The following is a 24,863-nucleotide window of genomic DNA, read 5'->3' as shown; positions in this document are numbered from 1 at the left end:
GTGCAGGCGTGCCAGATGAACCGCATTTGCCGTTCGCCGCACTAAAAATATTGACGAACCTTTATTTTTTTCAAACGGTCAAGGCACAGCGCTCGCCGGCCGGTGGCTGCATGATTGCAGCCGCTACAATATTCAACATTTCTTTAAAATATGCCCACTTGTGATGCTTCGTGTTTTTTCCATTTCGTCGATGCTTCCTATTGGCCACTGTGTAGTGATAGTCTGCGCCAACAGCATCGTCCGCCCGCGACGTCTGCTAGCGCGAGCTGCACGACGGGATTGCACCGCGCTCCACCGTCGGTCTCCACGGTGGCGCGCACTCGTGTCGTGCTCGTCCCAGCCGAACGTTAGGCACTGCACGAGTGGAATCCAGCCGAACGTGGAGCACCGCACGAGTGCGTGGAAAACCCCACGAGTGCCGTCAGCCGAAGACACCATATGAGAACCTAAGCACCTTTTTTTGTGTGTGTGACAAAGAGCGCGCAGCCCATCCACCAAGCACGCTTGCTCACTCTCCGGCGAAGCTAGAGCTCCTCTTAGCACTGCCTACGTCCGTGCCAGGAAAGTAATTCGTCATACGTCCAACGTACGGGCAAGGACCTATCGTTGTGACTGCTCTAATACCCGTGACTGGCAACACCCCGCACTCCGTTTTGCTTCTTACCATGTTTCCGTCCACCCCATCACCGAAACACCGCAGAATGTGCGAGACATGCGGCGGAGTGATACACTGCTGGCACGCCTAATCGCACTGCGTCCACGACCAAAAAAAAAAAAGAGGCCGCTATCAATAAAAGTTACGAGAGGGTACAATAACGCAGTGCCTACCCGCCTTGTCCATGATTTGCAATTCCATGCACGTCATCTCATACCCTTCCGTGTTTTCGTCAAAACCCCCATTCAGGCTTGCGCGATCTCCGGCTGTGATCCGACACCACACAACAGATGGCGGCACAGAATGCCAAAAACTAGGGAGCCTACATGTCGCGCCCCCTCCCGGCTTACAGGCGGCATGTAGGCTCCCTACCAAAAACCAGGCGGAAGCGCTCAATAGATAACCCTAACAGTGCTGTCAGCGTATTGTCACGTGGGCCTGGTATCGGCACAGTTCGGCGGGATTAGGCTTCGCGAGCGCGCCGTTGCTTTTCTTGGTGTCAGTTGTTAGAGCGAAAGCCGTACTCCTCCTGTTCTTCAAGGTCATGTCGGTATGCAAAACGATCCTGGGAGGCAGCGGAGCGCAAATTAAAATAGAAACTGAAAAGAAAATGAAAACAATAAAAGCAAAATAAAACGATGATGGGAAAATAAGAACAAAAATGAAATTTAAAAAATCACTAGATAACAGAGGAGGCAGCTTAACTCACAATTCTTTCGCATTTCCACATGTAAGGAGACTGAAGAGTACCTTTAATTTTTTACAGCCCTAATGGAAGTCGGCATGTTTGTCAAATGAAATGTAATATTTAGGTTATGTATGTTATTTCTCTTCCAGGTATCACTACGGGAGGTGGGGGTCCTGTCAGAGTCTTTGAATTTAGGCACAATCTTCTCCCTCGCGCCCACCAACTTTGGCCATGGCAATCGTGAAAAAGAAAAAAGGGGTGCTTGTAATCCAGTAAATACGGTATCTTGACTCAATTCTCACTAACTGCACTTCTCCTCACACAAAACAACCGCCCCACTTTCCCCTGTCCCATGTTCTTAGACAGGATTAGACAGCCAACTTCACTGGACATTCATGCCATCCCCTGGCCCCTCCTCACACAATACACCTCCCATACATGCCACCCAATGATTCCCACACTCCTTTGTAGCTCACCACATTTTGTTGCAGAATCTATGTCTGAGTTGTATGCTGCGCTTCAACGCACGACTGCACCACATAGTTGAGATTGTAAAGTTTACTCTGCCAGCCACAAAAGCGAGTAAATTAAATATTACTGCACAACCTATGTCGTTATCAAGAAAGTGCCGTTTCACTTACTCTACAATGGTGCAGTGGCTGTCAAAGTAAGCGATTCAATCTCGGCTATGCAGTGCAGTGTTTCATTGAAGCACACCTTTCAACAATTTTCCAAGCTGACGATATTCAAGCAACTGGCACCAAGACAAAGAATACCAACTTGGCCAACAGCATATTATATGCCGACAATACTAAGTAACTGGTAGGCAGCTCTCAGCGACTTCAATCTCTCTTGGATGTCAGCCCACAATCGGCTCAACTTCAATATAAGCAGGTCTGCTGCAAGTCAGTTTGACACTGCAACTGCAACTCAGGAGTGCAAAGAACTTGAACAGCAAAGCAAGCTGACTGTCTCGATGTGGAACCATACAGCTGCACCCAACTGCACGTAAGGTACAAGGGAGAATTGCAGACAAAGGCACGCTGGGCTTTCCTTGGATAATGGGTCCCATGGTCCTTCAACTCCTTTTGAAGTCACCAGAGCTAGGAAAAGCATGGAACTGCCAGTCCTTATCTTTGGTAATGCTGTGACAGGCTTATCGTCCTTTACCTGAGCGAGGGAAGTAGGGTTCACCACATAATAAAGCAGCTTGCGATGACCTCAGCAGATAGTCCTTCGAGGCACGTGATGCTGTAACCAAGCTTGCTAATGAATGGTGCCCGAGTGAAGCGTTAGCCGACAGCTGTGGTCAGGACATGTACAAGTGAATACAGTTATGCACGGTAAATATGAATCTGGTGACACAGACCAAAGAGGTTGGCTAAAGATATGGCAGTGCCGTTGTTTGTCTCCTTTCTTTCCCCAGTATGATGATTGAACACAAAGTCCAGATTTAAAAACGCAAGGCTACGGAAGACAACAGTAGTGTACTGCGCCAGCAAGAACACCATTCACCAGGAAAACTTCTGCAACTTCATATGTAGGAATCTGCCGTATGAGGCTCACAGTGCCTGAGGCTCACAATGTCATCTGTGCAGCAGTCTCCCCATTTCTTTTCTACTTTTCTTGAAGCCTCTGGAGCAAGTGGAAATTGGCTTCTGCGCACAAATCACCACGATCATCAAAGAGCATGTGACACTAGGTACAGCGACAGATTTCACAGGAACATCCAGAAGTGCCTACAATTAGCATCGAACGAAACGAATTAGACATTAGCACACATATGAAGTCACTAACCTTGTGTTATATACACATATATATTTTCTGCCTTAGGACTGCTTCATTTGCTTAGTTGCGACTTGACACACAAGCTGATTACATCTGCAAATCCGGGCTGGTAGCAGTCGCCTCACAGAGTTCGCCGCCAGACTGCATTTGTAGGCTCTCAGCAAGTCCAAGCGGTGGCCGCTCAGCCAGCACCTGCGCCATCTGAACCACTGTTGAACCGTCTTCATTCCTTTGCACAATCTGCACCAACTTGATCGGCTGCTCTGATGCTTCATCTGGGGAACCCTCAGTGCCTGATTCCACCAGCATTACTGGCACAGATGCACTGGCCAGAACGCCAGGTTCGGATAAGGTGTTCACAGTATCAGCGCTCATTTCTTTCGGAATAACTTCGTTCGCCTGGGCAAGTTCGATGCTCTCGTAACGAAACGTCTGCACTGTGAAAATGTTGTCCTTGTTGCAGGTGTAGGCGAAGCGCGTGTGGCCAGGTGGCCACTGGAACCGGTGCTGCGAGACCAGGTGCCGTGACAGCGAGTTCCCTTTGGCGTACTGCTTCTGGCAGATGTGACACATGTAGACGCTCTTGGGGCACTTCAGGTGTTCGGCGCGGATGTGGTTGCGCAGCAGGTAGCTGCTACGCTCGACGAATTCGCAATCCGGGTACGGGCACGGCTTGCCACTATCTGCATGCCACTCGAGATGCTTCCTCAGGTCGCTCGGCTGCTTCGCGGCGTAGTCGCACTGGTCACAGGCGTACGGCCGCAGGGACGAGTGACGCCACTGCACGTGGTACCGGACCGCCGACGGCGCCGGGAAGGTCATATCGCAGAGCGGGCATTTGTACTGGTTCACGTGGTGCCTCATGTGATCGCGCAGAAGGCGCTCCGAACTGAACCCGCGGCTACAGTACGTGCACGTCAGGCTGGTCTGCTCGTCCTGCCGCGCAAAGTGGTCGAGCAGCTTCGTGCGCGACCAGAACACGCCGCCGCAGTTTGGGCACGCCAGCCTCTTCTCCTGCGTGTGCGTGCGAAGGTGCTCTTTCAGTTTGTACACCGTCGCAAAGGTGGCGTCGCAAGAGCTCCAGCCGCACTGTTGCGACGGCTTCCCCGACGACCGCGCCGCGTCGCGAGCCCCTTCGGCGTGCGCGTTGACGTGCTCGTAGAATGCGTCCGGGTTCTCGAAACGGTCGTCGCAGTCCGTCCACTGGCATTCGTACTGCTCCGGCGTGTCTGCGATGATGTTGCGCGACTGTTTGTCCACAAGACAGCGCAGTGGGGTCTTTTGTCTATCCAAGAAATTCTGGCCGTAGCACTTGATTTTGGAATGAAAGGCGTGATAAAGCACGTGCGTCCGCAACTCCTCGGTACTCTTCAGCGACGCAGCGCAGTCTGTCCACGGACACACGTTGGATTCGACAAAGGCCAGGTCTTTGTCGAGGTGCTTCCGTACGTGCTGGTAATACTGGGGGCTGTCCTGGCAAGAGAAGTCACACTGGTCCCACTCACAGCGAAGCAAGAGCTGCTCCTCTTTGAATGCAACGACGGATGTTGCCGCGGAGCGCTTCATTCCTTCGCGAACGAAAGAACTCGGCAGCTGCAGCGGTGCTTGAATCCTTGGTTTGAACTACAAGGCCTGCCTGACGTTTCCCACCAAATTCATCCTTCCTTCAGGATCGGTTTGGCTTGGCTTGCAGTATACAGTTAACAAACTTTCTATTGAAGTTATTCGATCATTTGCAGTCTGCATTGATTTGTTAAAATAAAAATCAACTTTTTTTAGTGTAATTTTTACTCGCGTTTGAATAATGTCTCACATTTGTTGTCTTTATAACGCAACTATCATCGTCAGTAGTCTTCGCCCATTAATTTACACCGCGCCACTTTCGAAATTTCGAAAATGCACGCACCGCATTACCTACATTTCGGAAGTCATGCACAAACCATAATTAACCAACCGTATCTGCGCAGGCTCGTACCGTTCCTCGGGCAGTACAGAGTCTGGTCCACGTCAGAAAATCTATGAGCAGTCAACTGTTTACGGGAGTCATCAGGAAGCTCACATGGCGCTCACTGCAGCAATGCTGCAAAGGTCAACCATGCTTCTGATATGCAAGTTGGCAATACCACCCATCCACCCGGAAATCAGCGGCCTTTCATATGGAAAGCAGCTTGCTCTCAGTATGCACACCAAATCGTTGGACACAACAGGCAAGACTCTTTATTACATATTTTGCATTATCCCATTTATTATCTACATATGAAGCAAGACACAGGGCAGACTGTCACATTCTTGTACACATTCCCGGAATGAATTTCGATCTTTTTCCCAAGAACAAAAACAAAGCGATAAACAGCCATAATTAGCATAACCAGAGGTCATTACTTTGAGGTACTGTCAAGAGGAGAGAAGCGATATGTCTCATTAAGCAGAGCAGACACTCAACGTCGAGTCTTTGGATCCATTAAAGCATACAACGAGGATGACATTTATATCTCTCAAGTAGAACTTAAAGAGCCGGTCATTCCATTGATCGTTGTTCTTTTCTGTTCTTTATAAACTGCAAGAGTCAAAATGACGGCACCATGCAGTTAGAGATCACCGGCTTGAGACGCCAAGCTCTATATACACACACAATGTAGCACCCATAAAAAGAAATCAAAGTATAAAATCGTATAAAAAGCTGCTAAACAGAACGTGCCCACTGCACAAAACAACGTCACCGTAATGTTGTGGATCTTCTCTTGACTAGAATGGTGAGACAACTCACAAAAACATGAGGCATTCACAAGACACATGGACTAAAAAAATGAAATAAGGAAGAAAAGAAAGCACCAAAACATGAGCTGGGCTAAAAAAATAAAAAAGAATTAATCAAAATTTGCCAACACATTCAATGGAACTTGCGCGATACAGAGAGCCGCCAACCTACAAATCACATAACTCATTGCATCTTCCAAAAAATGTACATCCTCTCAAGATCCACAGACAACAATGCAAAATGGCTGCCGGGAATACCATTGCACATGCTGCTACTTTGTAAATGTATGCACAAAAAGAAATCAACAGTCTAGGTCATCAGCAGCATCCTCATTAGAGGTTCAACAAGGGTATACATATACTTATCTGTGCCATTCTATGTTGTGAGAAGCCCCATCTTAACATTGATAACTACAAGTTCCTCGAAGAATACACGCCACACGCTTACTAATCACTTGAAAAATTACTCTCAATTATATTAAAAAGAAACTGTTTCAGCCAAAGTCATTCAATATGTCCTTTTTTTTTTCTTTCTGACCTCTAGTAATTCACAAATACTCCACTAAAATTCTCTACCATGAGCAGAGAGAGCTGGACTGGCAGATTTCAGCATTTCCGCACCACCCCGCCAGCAGTTAGCAAATGCACCAACAGACCCACGAAAGATCTGCATGTGTTATCACTATGCACTGTGCTACACAAAAAAGCCTCTTGGGAGGTGTTGTCTGCCTGGCTACCTATTTATCCAAGTCAAAAACAGCTCAGCACCTTTAAATAATTGTGCAAGACATTCAAGGGACCTCAACATGGTTGATTTCCAGCACAACTAAGAACGCAGCATCAACAAATAAATCAGAAATCGTAACCCAATAATAATATTAGCGTAACAATATTGTGCTGGGCACTCAAAAACCAGCAACTGCTGCTAGATTCCAATTAGTTTTCCAAACATCAGGAACATCATGCAGTTGCACCATACTGGCTGTAAGTGCCCACCTGTGTAGTAGCTGGCTTTTTTTGAGGTAACACAAGGCAAAGAAAACTGAACATAATCACAATGCCTCCATTGAGGCAGCATTAGCTGCAAAAGTTGTCCGAGTGTGATCGCACTTGGTGTGTGCCTGAGTACTTTAACTAAAGGCTTAATACTTCAGATGCTGCCATCAATGCAGGCTGCACCAAACATATAAGCATGACAGAAACAGTAAAAGATGTGTCACCGGTGCCTTGTGGCCAGCAAAGCAGAACACAGAAGCCCTGAACCCTTCTATTCTTTGAAAGATAACTCCCTCATTCCATTACTCTGCTGCTAAAGCCCAATTTTAAAATACACAAATAGTAGCCGCTGTTTATATTTACGTTCAAATATACTATAGCTGCTGGCAATGAGGCTACAAATTTGAGTCCCTACAGGAGTTTAGCACTTCCTGGTAGTCGCGTTCAAGAACTCTGTCTAGCAGGAGGAAGTCAATCTGCCGGTCGTCCAGAGTGCCGCCAGTTCCTGTGCTCAACAGGCTGTCGGTGTCCGAGCCTTCCTCGACGGTCTGCAGCCGCTGAGAAGCACCATCCAGGGTGAGCCTTCGTGCCGCCTTTGCTAGCGATGCCTCAATGTCCAAGGCGACCACCGGCGAAAGATCTTCCAAAGTGGCCAGGGGCACACTGGCAGCAGCGCTGTGGGGGTAGGGAAAAACAAGCAGTTTAGCCGTTGGTAACAGATTACTTTGTTTCTTTAATACAAGCAAAACGACTCTTAAAGACGGTGGACTGTTGAAAATTCAAGCTCAAAGGGGACTGAAAATGTGTTCAAACTAAGCAGAACCATTTTAATGCACTCGATGTTAGCAGGACCGCAGCATCAGTTTGACAAATCCACTTCTGTGAATTAAGTGAATTATAATTAATAAGAGCACACTGTACTGCGAAAAGCAGAACACATTGCAAAATGTAGTCGAGTTCTCACTACGGCAGTGTTTCTTTGTCCTTCCCCCTGTAGTGTTGTCTCCCTTCTGTAGAAATTGCATTCATGTGCTATGCACACGAAAGCAACACGAGTACTACTACCAAAAAATAACAAAAAGCTACAAACAACCCAACAACAACAAACAAGAAAAATGAAATGATTTCTCCTCAAAAGCAGCCAGCAGATCTAGTTTGCATTTCTTGCAATACCTCTGCGAGACACCACAGTGCTTTTGTCCCTGGCAGCAGTGCTTTAAAGTTTCCAGTTGTGGAGACAAAAGTTAATAATCATATTATGAAAACACTGCTTAGTTTTAGCCATACACCAAACCAGGGAACGTTTCAACAACAGGGAGCAGAGGCAATGCATTTTGTTCCTGTTGCAATGCAGCCCACAAAATGTTTATGTAATCGTCTGCTGTCTTCTACCAGATGAACTTGGGAAATGATAGATGTACTGCATTCATTTGCTAATGAATGTGCGTTGTTTTCTCACTAAATTTATTAAAATTTTGGAAGTGCATTGCTCATGCAGAGCAATTTATTAGCAAAACTCTATACTTTACCAATCAAAATAGCAGGTGCCTTCATAATGTAAATAAATCCATTGTGTGATTACTATAAGTATCATAGATAGCCATGCAACCAACTGTACAACGAAGGGTCATTCTCTGACTGACAAACAAAAGCTCAAGCCCACACGAAACAGTACATAATATAATGTTCTCCTGAAGACATGACTGAAAACAAAAGCAAATAAAGGAACTCGCAAACCTTTTTCCCTGCTCAAAAACGCCAATGGCCAAATGCCATTGGCTATTGCAGGTCAATGAGAATGTCAATTACAGCCCTTAGTGCAAACAGCCAGCATTCCGCAGCCCATGCCTTCTCTTAACGTATCACCAGGAAACACGGAATATGCTGCACTACATGAATACTGTCTATCTTTATGGTTGTAGAATTATAAGCTGCCATGGTTGGGGCCGTATCGATGCCAACCTCAGGAGCTATGGCAGCATGTACCCAAAACAGCTCTCAAAGCTGATCTCACAACATGCTATATTCAATTGAAGCACAGCAAAACACAGAACTCACCAGCCAAACTAGGCTTCGACAGGTTTTCAAGCTGCTAAAACAGTTCCTTTGTTATCACATGCTTTGCTGGTTCTACATCACCTTATATTATAGACAGTGACAAGAAAGTTTGAACTGCTGCCACTTTTTAATGTGCACTGTTCCTAATCAGATGAGGTAGCAATGGCCACGGGCTCAGTTTCTGCAAGTAACTTCACCCGGTCTTACAATGCATTCAATATTGCAGGTTATTCTTTTGCTGAGCAGGCCTTGCATGACATGGGTGCTTCTTTGATTTTTAGAAAATACCCTGGTGCCATACATCTGATGCCAGACTAGTTCAACCATTTGGGTTCCAGAAAGCAGTGAACCACAAGCACATATATGAGGAAGGCAGAAGTTGTCCACTAGACCAGTGCTTTATGTAAAAGAGGTTCACCCACATCCCGAGTTTACCTAAAGATATAACAAATGATGCCGAAAGTATATTAATTTGCAGTTTTTGCTTGCTCACTACTATCTCGCAGAAGTGAGATTTCTTACTCTAAATTGTTGCTTGGAGCTGCCATTGTCAGATCGAGCACAATGTCCTCACTGCCATTGCAGTGGCCAGTGTCCGGAAACATCTGGTCTATCACTGAAGCCACTAGCTGCTTCAACGTTGGCACAGCAGAGGCCTGCGGAGGTATCGTAGTCTTCCGCTGCAGGACTTGTGCTTGCGAGGGCTTGGGTGGAAACACCCGGTCAACGAGCGATGAAACAAGTCCTCTATGCTGATTGGCCACCGTAGGTGATGAACACAAGCTGGGGGACTGGCGATGGCCTTCCTGCAAAAGGCGCGAAGCGAGTGGGTCAAGAAGGTCAGGTCGGCTGGTCTGCCACGACTGTGGTGAATGAAACCTTTTAAATCGCAACAGCGTAAAACAAAGGAATGAACGCAAGCAGAAGAACCGTTTCCAACAAGCACATAATGTTTGCCGGCTGTCAAGGCAGAACAGCATTTACTTGTACTTGAACTGAGCGAAAAAATATTCCAACTTTCAGCTACTAACTTGTGTAATGTTTGTAATGATGTTGAGAGAATTATGATCCCCGTAACAGCCAGCTAGAGAGAATATTGGTGCGATTCAGTTTCAGAGATGCGGAAACGAAAGTATACTTGACGCTATGTATTGCAGTTTGCTTGTGACAACAGCCTTCAGCAGCAATATCTGTATTTCAGTTTCTGATCCTTTCTAGTTTAAAAATGCTTTGTTTTCAGCAAAAATTGCATCTTTGCCATTACAACACAATAATCAATCATTGCAGGTAAACTTCACTTTGTCCTCAGCGTCCCTTAGAAGGTTTCTCGGCAGCCATTAATGCTAGTAAATCATGTCTTCTTACAAGTATAGTAATTTACAGAGCTCAGACTTTGACGACAGCCTCACTGGTTATCAAAGCATGTCCACTTACACAGCTATCAGATGCTTACTTAGACTACAAAGTAGACTGCTTCCTGGATCAGAGAAATATGAAACAAAGACAATAAGTGCTCAAACTGAATTCAACTAGAAATTGTGATGCTTCTTGTTAAACTAAAATGACTTTGCGGCCTCCAACGCAACGGCATCTTGCTTCAAACTTTGCTCCATCTTGAATGCCTGAGGAACTTTTTAAAGGACACTAATGTGAATTTCATTTCTGGCTGAATTTTGTCAATAAGTTAGGTAAGACAATACCACACAATATGTCCATGCATCAGATGTCTTAAATATTCATAAAAATACAACTAAAAACAATCGATCATGATGCCACTGGTGACTGCATAACTACTGAAGTGCCAGTCACTTCAGCCTAGTTGGCTTCTGTCTGGTGGTGCAACCAGCAGCCCGCAATGCGAGCTAGGGTAACACAACCAAGTCAAGCCATATGGCTTCCACTGCGATAAAGACTACCCAAGATCTATCATCATCATCATCAGCCCTACTACACCCACTGCAGGGCAAAGGCCTCTCCCATGTCTCTCCAATTAACCCTATCCTTTGCCAGCTGCATCCACCCTTTGCCTGCAAACTTCTTAATCTCATCCGCCCACCTAACCTTCTGCCGCCCCCTGCTACGCTTACTTTCTCTTGGAACCCACTCCGTTACCCTTAAAGACCAGTGGTTATCTTGCCTTCGCATTACATGCCCTGCCCAAGCCCATTTCTTTCTCTTGATTTCGACTAGGATGTCATTAACCCGTGTTTGTTCCCTCACCCACTCTGCCCGCTTCCTATCTCTTAACGTTACACCTATCATTTTTCTTTCCATGGCTCGCTGCGTTGTCCTTAACTTAAGCTGAACTCTTTTCGTTAGCCTCCACGTTTCTGCCCCGTAGGTGAGTACCGGTAAGATTATGCTGTTGTACACTTTCCTCTTGAGGGAAATTGGTAAACTGCCACTCATGATCTGCGAGAATTTGCCATATGCGCTCCACCCCATTCTTATCCTTCTAGTTATCTCCCTCTCATGATCCGGATCAGCTGTCAATACCTGCCCTAAGTAGACGTATTCCGGAACAATTTCTAGGCTCTCGCTGCCAATTGTGAACTGTTGTTCCCTTGCTAGGCTGTTGAACATTACCTTGGTTTTCTGCATGTTAATTTTTAGACCCATCGATCTGCTCTGCCTGTCTAACTCGTTGATCATGATTTGCAGTTCACCTCCTGAGTGACTCAACAAGGCAATGTCATCAGCAAATCTCAGATTATTTAGGTATTCTTATTCCCAACTGTTCCCAATTCAGGCCTCGAAATACCTCCTGCAAACATGCGGTGAACAGCATTGGCGAGATCGTGTCTCCTTGCCTGACGCCCTTCCTTATTGGAATTTTATTGCTACCCAAGATCATACGAATAGAGATGGGGTATAGACCCAAGATCTATACCCCATCTCTATTCGTATGATGTTGTTGATGAAACCACCAGTTACACTGGAGAAGAGGAAATGCAAACAGCCTTGCTCAAGGCACCTCTCTCCTGGTGAAAGAATAAGCCCAAACACACATGAAATACAATGACTGTGATCTAGCAGTGTTGAGCTCTTTTAAAAACATGCAAAGTACTGAAAGTACTGAACTGTTCTGTCTGTCTTTTAACTCCTTTGCAGTCATAAGTTGTGTCCCAAAAGACATTAGAGAACAAATTAGTTTCATCTGTAGGCTGGCCATTGCCCACCAAGCCCTTTCATACCCATTCAGCGCAAAATTAGCTATTCTTTCTTTTTGCTTTTCTTGCTAGGCGTGTGTTGTTGTCGCTTGAAGGCTTTCGCAACCTCTATTTTTTAGAGCTTCGTTCTACTAATCCCCACAGGAAAGCACTGATGCAGCTTGCAAGGCGTCTCAGTATGGCTCGACCGACACGAGTTGCGTGATAACTGTTAAGTTGGGTTCATCACAACTTAATTAATAGCTTGGACACGGCCCCAGCTGCACCAAAAGCGAAGTGAAAAGTGCCTCTGCAAGCATACACACACTGGTATCAGTCCTGCACGCCCATGCGCCACCACACGGACTTGAAGCACAACTGGCAAACGCAGAAATCCAGGACACAACAATAACAGAGATAAATCACAAAACACAGAGAGTTCATTTGATTAATGCCAAGAAACCAAAGGCGGGAGGAGAGAAAGTGCTAAAGTTTACCATAAAGCCTGTTTCACATGCAAGTGAAAATGCTTGGGAATCCTGCCGCGGAGGCGGGAAAACCTGTTTTGAGTCGTTATGGCGACGAGCAGCGAGCTTCCAACAAGTTGGAAATTTTCGCTGCGACGCGCTGCTCAGTCGCTCAGTCACTTGCATGTGAACCAGACTTAAGACATGTGGTGAATGCCCTGACATACACCCTGAAAAACGCTTTACATGTGCACTTCTATATGCAGAGTCAGACCACCACCGAGGGACAAAAAAAAAGCATTAAAACACAAATGAAAAAGGAAACAAATAAATGTTGCATTAACCATTTTCTACACAACAACAGGGCTTCTTTACAATGCCCAAACTTTGCAAAACAGTTCCTGGCCATCAGGGCCATGAACTGGGAAAACTATTCTGACTGCAAGAAGTTAGGAATACTAGAGGGTCACCCTTTTGCATTCTTCATAAAACTAAAGAGTGCATGTAGTCATCCTACAGTCATAACAGTTCACAACTTGAGACAAAGTGAATACTTAGGATAAAAACAATTGGAGGGGGCACACAAGCTCTGTTTTAAGGATATTGCCACAGTCCCAATCAATCCAGTGGCGCCATGCCGCGGCCGAACTGTTTTAGATGGGACTTGCCATGCCTTGCGCTCTCGAGGGGCTAGAGGTTTTCGTCTTCCTCGCACGAGCTCCCTGCTGTCTTGGACGCGTATCACGTCTAATTAAACCTGGCTTTGAGTGCTTTGACCGTTTATCGGTGACATTTGGTGGAGGTGCTGGGTAACGATCCATGTACGCTGACCTCGAGGACACTCTTGACGTCAGTTCTCAACGCGTGGCTACAACACCAGTCCACAAGGCGAGCCGCCGCCTGCGAGGCCTACAACCAGAGTTCGGCCAACTCGCAAGACCAGCAAGGGCCATGACGTCCGCTACGGCTAGCCATACAAGTCAGCATTCCGGGAATGCCCCGCCGTTTGTCCTTCACACACCTCGGTCGCCCCCATCATTCCACGGTGAGAGGTTTGAGGACGTCGAAGACTGGTTGGCCAGCTTTGACCGTGTGGCGGGCTTCAACGAGTGGGACGGCGAGCGCAAATTGTGGAATGTGTACTTCGCACTACAGGACTCGGCCAAGACGTGGTATGAGAACCACGAAGCTTCCTTCACTAACTGGGAGATCTTTCGCCGAGAGCTCTTAGCCACGTTCAACACCAGCGAACGAAAGGAGAAGGCTGAAGTCGACTTGCAATCAAGGTCGCAGCAGCCTAACAAGAGCGCCGCCATGTTCATCGAGGACATGACGCGACTCTTCAATCGCGCCGACCCTGCTATGCCCGAGGACAAGAAGGTAAGCCACCTAATGCGCGGCGTCAAAGAGCAATTGTTTGCCGGACTGGTACGTGACCCGCCAAAAACGATGGCCGACTTTGCCAAGGAGGCAACAAGCATAGAGCGTTCTCTGCATGAACGGGGCGCGCACTACGGCCGTCAGGCTAGTGTAGCAGCCGCTCACCACTGCACGCCCACGTCGTTACCCACTGAGGAGCTTCGAGAGCTTGTGAGGAGCCTGGTGCGCGAAGAACTCGAGAAACTTCGCTTCGAAGCTCCACAGGCAAGCGTCGCTGCCATACCGGACGTGGCCCGAGATGAAGTCCGGCGAGCTGTTCAGTCGCCACCAGCTCTGCAGCCAGCGCCCTATGTGATGACGTACAGTGAAGCACTACAAAGTCGTCCTGGGCCAGTGAGTCAAGCATTTTCTCCCGTCACTCCTGTGCCTTCACTGCGGTACCCAACTGCAGCTGTACCCGTCGTACCACAGGAGCCCCTGTCCACCATGAGCAAAGCGCGCGTTTGGCGTACGCCAAACAATAGGCCGCTCTGCTACCACTGTGGAGAACCCGGCCACATCCTCCGCCACTGCCCCTACCGCAGAATGGGCTTAAGGGGGTTTTCACCTGACGCACCTCGACCACGCTACGGAGAACGGCCGCGGGACATCGAGCAGTATCTGTCCGATAACGTGCAGCCAACGACCTCGCGGCGACGCCAGTCCCGTTCGCCCTCCCCAAGGCGGTTTTCTTCGCCAAGCCGCCCGTCTTTTTCTAGCCAGTTCAGAGGCGCGTCCCCACATCGGGAAAACTGAAGACGGCGTCCCCCGGGGGTAGGGCCGCCGCTATTGGATCAAGTCAAGAGCCTCCACCCGACGATTCGCGGCTACGATCCGACCGACGACGACCTCACCCGACGACCTCACCCGACGACCTCAACGACAACGACGTGCTGCGACCGACTGGTGTCTGCCGAAATCCCGGTAATCGCTGATAATCGTGATGTGACCACACTTGTGGACACCGGCACTGACTTTTCTGTAATGAGCAGTCGGCTAGCTACGGCCCTCAGAAAGGTGCTGACCCCTTGGTCTGGACCCCAGATCTGCACCGCCGGCGGTCATGTGGTTACGCCAATTGGCGTCTGCACGTCACGAACCCAGATCCGCGGTGCTACTTTCCCTGGTTGCTTTGCCATGCTACCGGAGTGCTCCAAAGACCTGATACTTGGTTTGGATTTCCTTCGGGAGTACGGTGCTGTCATCAACCTTCAGGAGCTGGTCGTGTCATTTTCCACTCAACCCCCTGTTGACGGCGATCCTGAGCCACGCGGGACTAAGTTACGCGTCTTTGACGACCACGTATTAATCCCGTCAAGAGCTAGCATGTTTGTTACCGTAGATTGCGACAACATCACTGGTACTCGTGGCATCGCTGAAACCAACATGTCGCTGCTTCTTGGTCGGCAAGTCTGTGTTGCTCGCGGAATTGCGAGCTGAACAATGGCCGAACTGAGCTCTTGGTAACCAATTTTGGCTGTGAACCTCAGTGTTTGCCTGGCAGAACAGTTATTGCGTATTTCAAAGAACTCAGCGAATTCGCGGGACAGCACGCTTTGTCCGAAGCCTCGGCATCAGTGGAGGCACCGACCACTCCCATAAAAACTGACGTGAACCCGAACCTCCCGTCTAATCAGAAACGCTGCCTCGAAAGCGTTATCCAGTCTTTCTGTGACTGCTTCGCCTCGACCTCTAAGGTTAGACAGACACCGCTCACTAAGCACCGAATTATAGTCGACGCCAACCAGCGGCCGTTATGTCAGCCGCCTTACCGGATCTCTTCAAAGGAGCGTGATGCCATTCGCCGCCAAGTTCAAGAAATGCTCCAGGACGACGTGATACAGCCGTCGACGAGCCCGTGGTCGTCGCCTGTTGTTCTAGTAGCAAAGAAAGATGGAACCCTACGGTTCTGCATTGATTACCGACGTTTAAACAAAGTCACAAAAAAAGATGTTTATCCTCTGCCGCGCATTGATGACTCCCTGGATCGGCTGCGCCACGCCAAGTACTTCTCATCTCTAGATTTACGCAGCGGCTATTGGCAAATCGAGGTGGACGAACGCGACCAGGAAAATACCGTCTTTATTACACCGGACGGTCTGTACGAATTCCGGGTGCTCCCTTTCGGCCTGTGCTCGGCTCCTGCAACCTTCCAGAGGATGATGGACACCGTTCTTGCCGATCTGAAATGGCAGTCCTGTCTCGTGTACTTGGATGACGTTGTCATCTTCTCTGATACATTTGAAGAGCACCTGAGACGCCTGCGCGCTGTGTTCGAAGCAATTCGGTCGGCCGGACTTTCCCTGAAGCCCGACAAGTGCCACTTCGCTTTCGAAGAGTTGAAGTTTTTGGGCCACATCGTGAGTGCTAAAGGGGTTAGCCCTGACCCCGATAAGACAGCCGCCGTGGCTGCTTTTCCTGTGCCCACCGATAAGCGAAGTGTGCGCCGCTTTCTGGGTCTCTGCGCCTATTATCGGCATTTTGTGCAGAACTTCTCCCAGATCGCTGAGCCCCTCACCCGCCTTACGAAAGATTCCGAACCGTTCTTCTGGGGCCTGAAACAACAGAAGGCTTTTGAAGACCTCCGAACTCGTCTCCGAAGTACGCCCATCCTTGGACACTTCGACGAGTCAGCCGCCACTGAACTGCACACAGACGCCAGCAACATCGGCCTTGGTGCGGTCCTTGTGCAGTGGCAGGATGGTCTCGAACGCGTAATCGCATACGCGAGCCGCACCTTGTCAAGATCTGAGGCAAACTATTCCACCACCGAAAAAGAATGCCTGGCCGTTGTGTGGGCGGTGACCAAATTTCGCCCGTACTTATATCGCCGTCCTTTCAGGGTTGTCAGTGACCACCACTCACTGTGTTGGCTGGCGAACCTCAAAGATCCCTCGGGACGGCTTGCACGCTGAAGCCTTCGCCTTCAAGAGTTCGATGTCACCATCGTTTATAAGTCCGGTAGGAAGCACGGTGATGCCGACTGCCTGTCTCGTGCTCCTATCGAGGACAACCGAGCTGATCCCGACGAAGATTCTATTTTTCTCGGCGCCATCTCCACGTCCGTCCTCACTCAACACCAAAGGGACGACAGTGAACTACGGCCTCTCATTGAGTATCTTGAAGGAAGCGCTGCGTCACCCCCGCGAATCTTCTCACGTGGACTGTCGTCATTCTGTTTGTGCGATGGCGTTTTGTATAAGGAAAACTACAACCCGAAGGAAGCTGCCTATCTGCTCGTCGTACCTGCTGCCTTGCGCGACGAAGTTCTGCAGGCGTGCCATGATGACCCATATTCTGGTCACATGGGTTTTTCTCGCACTTTGGCGTGGATACGCCAAAAGTACTACTGGCCCAGGGTTGCTTCAATTGTCCAGCGTTACGTCAGAACTTGCCGTGAGTGCCAATGTCGCAAGACGCCGCCAACTAAGCCAGCCGGACTACTGCAGCCTATTAATCCGCCACAAGTCCCCTTCCACCACGTCGGCATGGACTTACTGGGCCCATTTCCAGAGTCCTCGCTGGGTAACCGCTACATTGTGGTCGCCACCGACTACCTCAGCCGGTACTGTGAAACTAAAGCTCTCCCTCATGGTACCGCTGACGAAATTGCGAACTTTTTCGTTCAAAATATTGTGCTTCGTCACGGTGCACCCGCCATCGTTTTAACTGACAGAGGAACGGCCTTCACCTCGGCCCTTATGCAGGAGGTTATGCGCCTGAGCGGCACCAGTCACCACAAGACAACCGCTTACCACCCTCAAACGAACGGCCTCACCGAACGGCTCAACAAGACGATCGCCGACATGATTTCCATGTATGTTGACGCAGACCACCGCAACTGGGACGCCATACTCCCTTACGTCACATTTGCCTATAACACTGCTCTGCAAGAAACGACACGCTTCACTTCATTTCGTTTGGTGCATGGTCGCGAAGCCACAACCATGCTGGACGCCATGTTGCTCACGACTAGTAGTACTTCATCTGTTATGGGTGCTGCCCAATTCGTTCGTCACGCCGAGGCTGCCCGCCAACTCGCCCGACAGCGCATCCGGCACCAGCAAGCCCTCGACGCTCGTCGCTATAACCTCCGCCACCGAGCTGTTAGTTACCAGCCCGGCGAACAAGTCTGGGTTTTGAGCCCAATACGCATGCGTGGGCGCTCCGAAAAGCTTCTACGCCGATATTTTGGCCCCTACGAGGTACTCCGCCAAGTCAGTGAGGTGAACTATGAAGTTCTTCCCCAGGGTACAGTTCGCTCCTCTAGACGGCCGACCCCCGAAGTCGTCCATGTCGCACGGATGAAGCCGTACCACGCCCGCTAGCACTTCAGGCCTGTCCACACAAGCCGCCGGACACATGCGCCGTCCCTTGTCTTCGTGCTTCTCATTGTTGCGGCACCGAGTCGTTGCCCTTCACAGCGGGGGAGTAATGCCACAGTCCCAATCAATCCAGTGGCGCCATGCCGCGGCCGAACTGTTTTAGATGGGACTTGCAATGCCTTGCGCTCTCGAGGGGCTAGAGGTTTTCGTCTTCCTCGCACGAGCTCCCTGCTGTCTTGGACGCGTATCACGTCTAATTAAACCTGGCTTTGAGTGCTTTGACCGTTTATTGGTGACAATATGATGCGATAACATAATGGATTAATTCCCACATATGCAGCAGGTCATTCTCAACTTTGCATTCATAGATTCCTGGGAGTCTTCATACCGCTCCCGGTGCCATGGTGCAGCGGCTAAGTGATGTGCCATTGTCCTGCAATGGCAGGTGCTCCCAGAGGTGGGCCTTATGTGGCCCAAGCTGCTCTTCCTGAGCGACCAATCATTAACTGAACTGCCACATGCCATCGTGGGCAGCTTGCTCACTGTCCGGTGGGGAGGTAATGATGACGCCGCAAGGTGGGCCACCAGCCTCCTAGGTTGCTCTCTGGGGACCACCAGCCAGAGCCAAGCCTATGATTTTTTGCTCACAACGCCGATGCCAAAAATGCCAACACCCGATTTTTTGGCGAAGTGGGGCCTTTAACGATGTCGCGTTAAAAAGCCACTGATCACATATCTATGCCAAAGCAGAGCTGACAAGTCATGCATTATACTCAAAAGTAGTTTTGTTCAAGTAGTGCATTCAGATACAAAATAAAATACAATAACTTATAATGGAGAATAAAAAAAACTGACTTCTGATGTTACGCCATTTTCAGCCAGTTGCCACAGCCAGATGCCATAGCCAGTTGCCATAACCACTGCTATAACCAGCTGCCGAAACCAGTTGCCGACGCCACACTGATCTTCGCTTTGGTGTCCCTTTTTCCTGCACATACTGCCACATGGCCTATCTCTGCTATCTCCAAGCATCACATATAGGCACAAACACATCACGTTTCCTACGCACTGTGCGCCACAGCCAATGGTATCAGCCAGTGGTTGTGCTAATGCACTGAAAAACAAGCAATCAATAATCACATGATGCCTCTTGTTGATGCGAGAGTGACGGGCATCACTGAAAGTTTGCTAAGGCTTTTTTTTTTCCTTTTTTGTTTTACCACAAAAGCTATAGAGCACAACCAACTTGGATAAGAGTGCCTTCTGTAGCTTATTCTGTGACATACAGCAATTAATTGCAAATAAATGACTCAGAGAGGAGTGTTGGGATGTTTTTGAGAGCTTGTTAAAATGAATCACATGTTTTAGTGATGTCTATTCAATAAGAGTTTCACTAGATGAGAAGTGACGTTAAACAACAGTGCACCACTAGAATGCACAAAGACAACCCATACTCGAGAAAAATAGGAGCGTGGGATATGCAGAACATACCTCAGAGAAGGCTCTTCTGATGCCTGATGGATGCCTCTGAACAGGTTTCCGAGGTTCAGGCAACCTATGATATGCCTCTTCACTACAGATGTCCTCGTATATCTTCAGCATCTGCAACAGCAGCAAAAAAAATTGCACATTTCTTATGTGCAATGTAATAAGAACAGAACAAAGGCTAAGTACTAACCCAGCAGTTAATGAATCGTAACGAATTGGAGTTTGCCTGCATCAATATATTGCCACATTCTAATGCAAAGGTGCTACTTTCACTAGAGACGCAGTTTAAGCAAGACAGAAAAGGTCAAAATACCAAAAATACAGCTGTTGCCATCACTTGGCAGATTTCACAAGTTAACTGTGGTACGACACAGGTTTTCTGTGCAGGTCATGGAGGCTATGCTACACTGCTATTCGCCTCAAAATGGTGACTGCATCCTTTTCGATGCGGATGTTACGAGTCAAAATCGAGTGGCGGGAGTCACAGCTGCCCTTCTGTGCATGTGCCTCAGAGTGGCGGTGCACCACTAAACTGACGTGTCCTGCTTTAGCTGCCGCTCTTGCGCACGCCGAGAATGTGGGAGTATAAAAGCGACGGCAAACTTAAAAGAGCTTTGCCAGTGACCAAGTTATATCGAGAGGGACACGACGACCATGAGGAGGCCAGCTCCCGTTCTAGCACGATTTAATCGTTAAACCTCAACAGCTGCTTTACTGAGCGCAGTGGTAGCAACTGTAAAGTACTGCAGGCGGTTGAACAACATCTCACGCTTGTCTCTTCTGTTTTGCCTCGCTATATCAGATAATTAGGAAAGCCACTTAATTCAAACATTTTACTCAGTCCAACCGGCTTTGAATTAATGAGGTTCTACTGTAGTCTCCTTTCTGTGCGCAGTTGCTGCAATGCATGTTCTTCACTAGGCAATGCTAGATTTGTATTGCTAGAATGCAGACCATAATATCAGGCTTAAGATTACATTCAACCCTCCTCATGTTCTTTAAAAGGCCCCAAATTTCTGTACAAGGGTGGTTCTCAGTTTCTTCAAAATGCAGCTGCTGGAGCTGATAGTTGGAACTGCTCCACGTTTGCACCAAATTTGCTAATACGAATTTATTTATTTTTAATTCATTTATACCTCAACAGCCCCCATAGGGGTATTACAATGACAGCAAGTGGCACTGAGGCAAAAGACTGATGCACAGAACAAACATGAAATGAGAGCCAAGTGTTCTAGCATGGTGGTCATGTGACTGTGAAGCAGGGAGCTTTGAGTGGCCAAAAATATGTGTTGGCAAGTGCTGAAAATCTCTCGTAAACAGGTCTTGCTGCTACGTCGTCCTCACCTCGGAGCTGGAGAGGCTGGAAGACTTGACCAGCCGGGGAGGAAAGCCGTCGCCGGCGTGGGCGAAGCCGTCCTCGGAGCTGAGCAGGCTGCTGCCCCCGCTGCTGCTGCTAGTCATGAGCATGCGGCTCTGGTGCATCTGGTCACTGATCTGCTCCAGGTTGTGCAGAGCCTCTGTGTAGGAGAACTTGACCCGCATCACGTCCTCCTCCATGTGGAACACCCGCTTCTTCTGCTCCTGCACGCAGAGAGAGACGGAGGGCACGGTGCCACCGGTGCAGAGTTGGCACAACACAAGTCACAGGCAGGCCGTGGAACTCTTGTAAGGGCATAATCCTCAGAGGTGGCACGTCAAAGATTTTGCTGAGGGTGAAATTAACCCTTCATTAAGCGCAGGATATGTGCATGTCTCACATGCATACAAATGGTAAAACTGTGCTCAGCATATCTCTAGGAATTTAACGACATCACTTTCAAGCTGTATCAACTGCTGGCTTTACAGGAAAAAAGGTGTACACAGTGGTACCAATGACTTTGTAATAAGATCTAAAATGTGGCACATACCCAGTCTTCCGGGCGCATCGTACAACTTGTATTAGAACCAAAAATTGCTCAAGTCTTATCAGACAGTTGATTGATTGAAAAGGCTCGAAAGCTTAATTTTTTAAATTTTTTTGTTCCTGCCAAGATGGCTCTCGTCAAACTGTACATGCATGATTGTAAACGTACATAGCACACAAAGGAGTGAATTATAACACCATAGCAAAATATAAAAACATACTGAATGGCTTGTCTGATAGTTCAGCAGTACTCCACATGCAAAAAATATGGTATGTAGGCGGATCATTTTCTGTTTGCAGGCACTTGAAGCAAGTGGGGCACATGTGACCTGCTGCTGCATATAGGGTTGACAAAACTGAAATCGATGGTGAGACACAGAGATAAACTCCATCCAATTTTCATTCTTAGCAAATTCAGTTCTTTTGGTTTTTTGTGGCTCCAGTTACGTTTGTTGGACAGCAAAAAACGAATTCACTGCCGAGAAATCTGGAGTTGAATTTGCAACATCTTTCCTTGCCACTTAAATAAAACTGGCAACGTTGATGACGGCATCGAGAGAATTTCGGACTCCATTATCACTGCCGGGAGGTGGACTGAAGCGTCGTCTAGCTCCAGATATTAACATAAAAATCGCCGATGTCAGTTTGCTTTTGAAAACGGCCGGCGCAGCAATACCTATATATATATTTCTTTGCTCATTCAAGCTTATAAAAACTCTGTTTTCAGTCAAAGCAGCTTCTGTGTCATTAGGGTACAGTAATCTGTCAACGGAGGCCAGCCTCAATTTTCCCTCAGTGTCCCTTTAATACAGCATGAAATTTTGCACAGCCTGCACACCAGCCTGGCCGAAGAAGTGGATCACGCGGAATAAGTGGATCACTTTCAAGAATGCATCACATATTACAAGAGCAAACGGCTTGTCATGTGTAATCAAAGCAGCAATGCATGTGTGCTGACATGCACATGATGTAACAAATAATAAGGTGTACTAGCTATCCTTGACAGGACAATTTTGCTGCCTGTTCACTAAAAGGGACAATAAATCGTAATACTCCTTCAAAAGTTTGAAGTCAATTACTACCTCTAAGCAATTTCAGTGGCATACATATTTTTTTGCCTCAGACCAGCATTTTTGAATTGGGCATTCATACTTCTTGCCATGCCAAAAAAGTTTCCAAGATTACTCATGCTATCACATTACTGCTCCAAGCTGAGAAGCAGAGTAGACTACTTGAGGGTGATACTAAGACTGATTTTCATAACAGAAAGAATACTTGGAGAGATAAGTGAGAAAACAGTGTGTTAATGATTTTTTAGAGAGAATAACCACCATACTGACCACAGGCACCAAGAGTAAAAAACTGCAGCTGTTAACTAATATATCCTGTGAAATACTAGAGATCATGGCACTAGAGATCATGGCTCTCTTGGGCTTCTGGCATCCCAAGATGTAGTACTATTCTCTATTTCTGAGTATTTTATTAAGGAATAAAGATTGGTTGGAAGGTCACACAGTGACCAGTGCAGTGTACTCTACAACATACATATAGATGTGAAATTCACCTATGTGTTCCTCTAAAACATACCACGGCCATTGTTAACACGGTTTACCAGAACAGTGGCTAAACAAATATAGTTTTGTGGCAGGCATGCCTGCAGGAAGAGCATTAGGAAACCACTGCTTTCTAAACAATGTACAAATGAATATTTGCAAAGGTGTAAAAGGCTCAATATGGGTTGTGCGCAGCTTTTATGCAATGCGTGTGCAGTTCTTAAATAAAAGTTCTCAAATAAAATTAAATAAAATAAAAGTTCTTAAATAAAAGGCGATGACGAGGCAACACCTCGACGTCCCCACATGGGGGACCTAAGGTCCCGTCGGCGAAAGCTCTGCAGGACCTTAAATAAAGTTGTTACCAGCCAACATGAAAACAAGACATACCTTAAATTTTCCAAATTACCATATCAGCACAAATTTAAGCACCATGCTACTGAAAGCATTTCCTTTTTTACAAAACCAGTGGTGGCTACTTTTTTTTAAAAAAGGAGCTGAAGTCCCGAATTCAGGCATCCAATATTAATGTTATAATAATTTACTACATGCAGACGACATTTCAGGCTAAGAGAAGAAAAAACAGGTTGGCAGGTCTGATGCGGGCTCCTCGAGGAGCAACAGAAAAAGTACAAGCATCACTGTGGTGTGAGTAAGATGGCAAAGCAAAGTACTGCCACTTTGAAGGGCAACTGACTAAATGTGTAATAAGATTTTGGCGAAAGAGAAAAAGTCCTGCTTTAATCAATAGAATCATTAGAAGTCATATCATAGATTAAATACAGAATCTCAGTTTTAAATGAGTGCAGAAAACTTAGTAAAATATAGTAAAGCAATGGTTTGCACTGAAACTTTGGTACTGCTATTCCAGAAGGGTGCATGATGCATAATTTTTTCAATGTAAAAAGGGTTAATTGTTTTTTTAGTATTTATGCCTAGTTTCAGGGTGCCTTAATTCTGATGTGAAAACAAAAAAAAAGCAGTTTACCAAATGCACTTTCGCATCACTGAGCATATATAACAGCGGTACAGCACCAACTGTCACAGTACAGCACAAACTGTCACATTACAGCACCGTATATTAGTGCTAACTTAGCATGCACGCGAAAAAGGAAATACAAGCCTGTACACGTTAGCAGAAAAGTAACATTCCAGACAGCATGCACCAAGACTACAGTTACACCATTCAACACAAAACTACAACCTTGTGGAAGGCACATTTGTTTTTGTTTTCACAATTCTGGCATCATTTGATAGCTGTATTATCATTCATCACTGTTTCCAGCACTTCGATTCACAGAACCGACTGCCAACTGATGAAAGAATTTTTCCTGAAAATGATTTCCGATATTTCTAAAGCAGCTATATAGGCAGAAAAACAGGGCCCTTAAATAAAGCTGTTGGTCCCTCTAAAACAACTGATAGCAATTGAATTTGCGTTAATATAGCAGAATTAACGTTAATGAACGTTAAGTTGCATGAATAAAAAAGATGCGCACGAAATCACTGTCCCATAAAAACTTTTTTTTCCAGCTGGAGTTTTTTACTCCTATTATCAGCTTTAAATTTTTTTTTTCTAAATAGGCTGACTTCATTTTGCATGGTGCAAAATAGGAC

The 24,863-nt window shown here is 47.2% G+C and overlaps 2 protein-coding genes across 3 annotated transcripts in view; both read right to left on the bottom strand.

Annotated features, from left to right (window-relative positions):
* Positions 1 to 1,299: 1,299 nt before the first annotated feature.
* On the bottom strand, positions 1,300 to 4,785 carry Hinfp (Histone H4 transcription factor). Its single transcript, XM_077627879.1, has one exon. It carries the CDS (start codon positions 4,695 to 4,697, stop codon positions 3,219 to 3,221), a length of 1,479 nt encoding a protein of 492 aa, XP_077484005.1. The 5' UTR covers positions 4,698 to 4,785; the 3' UTR covers positions 1,300 to 3,218.
* Positions 4,786 to 5,322: 537 nt separating this feature from the next.
* LOC144094029 (uncharacterized) overlaps positions 5,323 to 24,863 on the bottom strand; it is a 32,830-nt gene continuing 13,289 nt past the window's right edge. For both annotated transcript variants that reach the window (XM_077627878.1, XM_077627877.1), the window contains 4 exons: positions 21,135 to 21,371; positions 19,794 to 19,904; positions 9,465 to 9,748; positions 5,323 to 7,559 (listed from right to left, as the gene is read on the bottom strand). In XM_077627878.1, the coding sequence (XP_077484004.1) occupies positions 7,280 to 7,559; positions 9,465 to 9,748; positions 19,794 to 19,904; positions 21,135 to 21,371 (912 nt within the window). In that variant the 3' untranslated portion in view covers positions 5,323 to 7,279. The remainder of the gene's footprint in view (positions 7,560 to 9,464; positions 9,749 to 19,793; positions 19,905 to 21,134; positions 21,372 to 24,863) is intronic.

This window comes from Amblyomma americanum, chromosome 6 (assembly GCF_052857255.1).
Source record: "Amblyomma americanum isolate KBUSLIRL-KWMA chromosome 6, ASM5285725v1, whole genome shotgun sequence".
NCBI lineage: Eukaryota > Metazoa > Arthropoda > Arachnida > Ixodida > Ixodidae > Amblyomma > Amblyomma americanum.
Note: the sequence above shows the minus strand (reverse complement) of the source record. Positions and strands in the feature narration are given on the sequence as shown.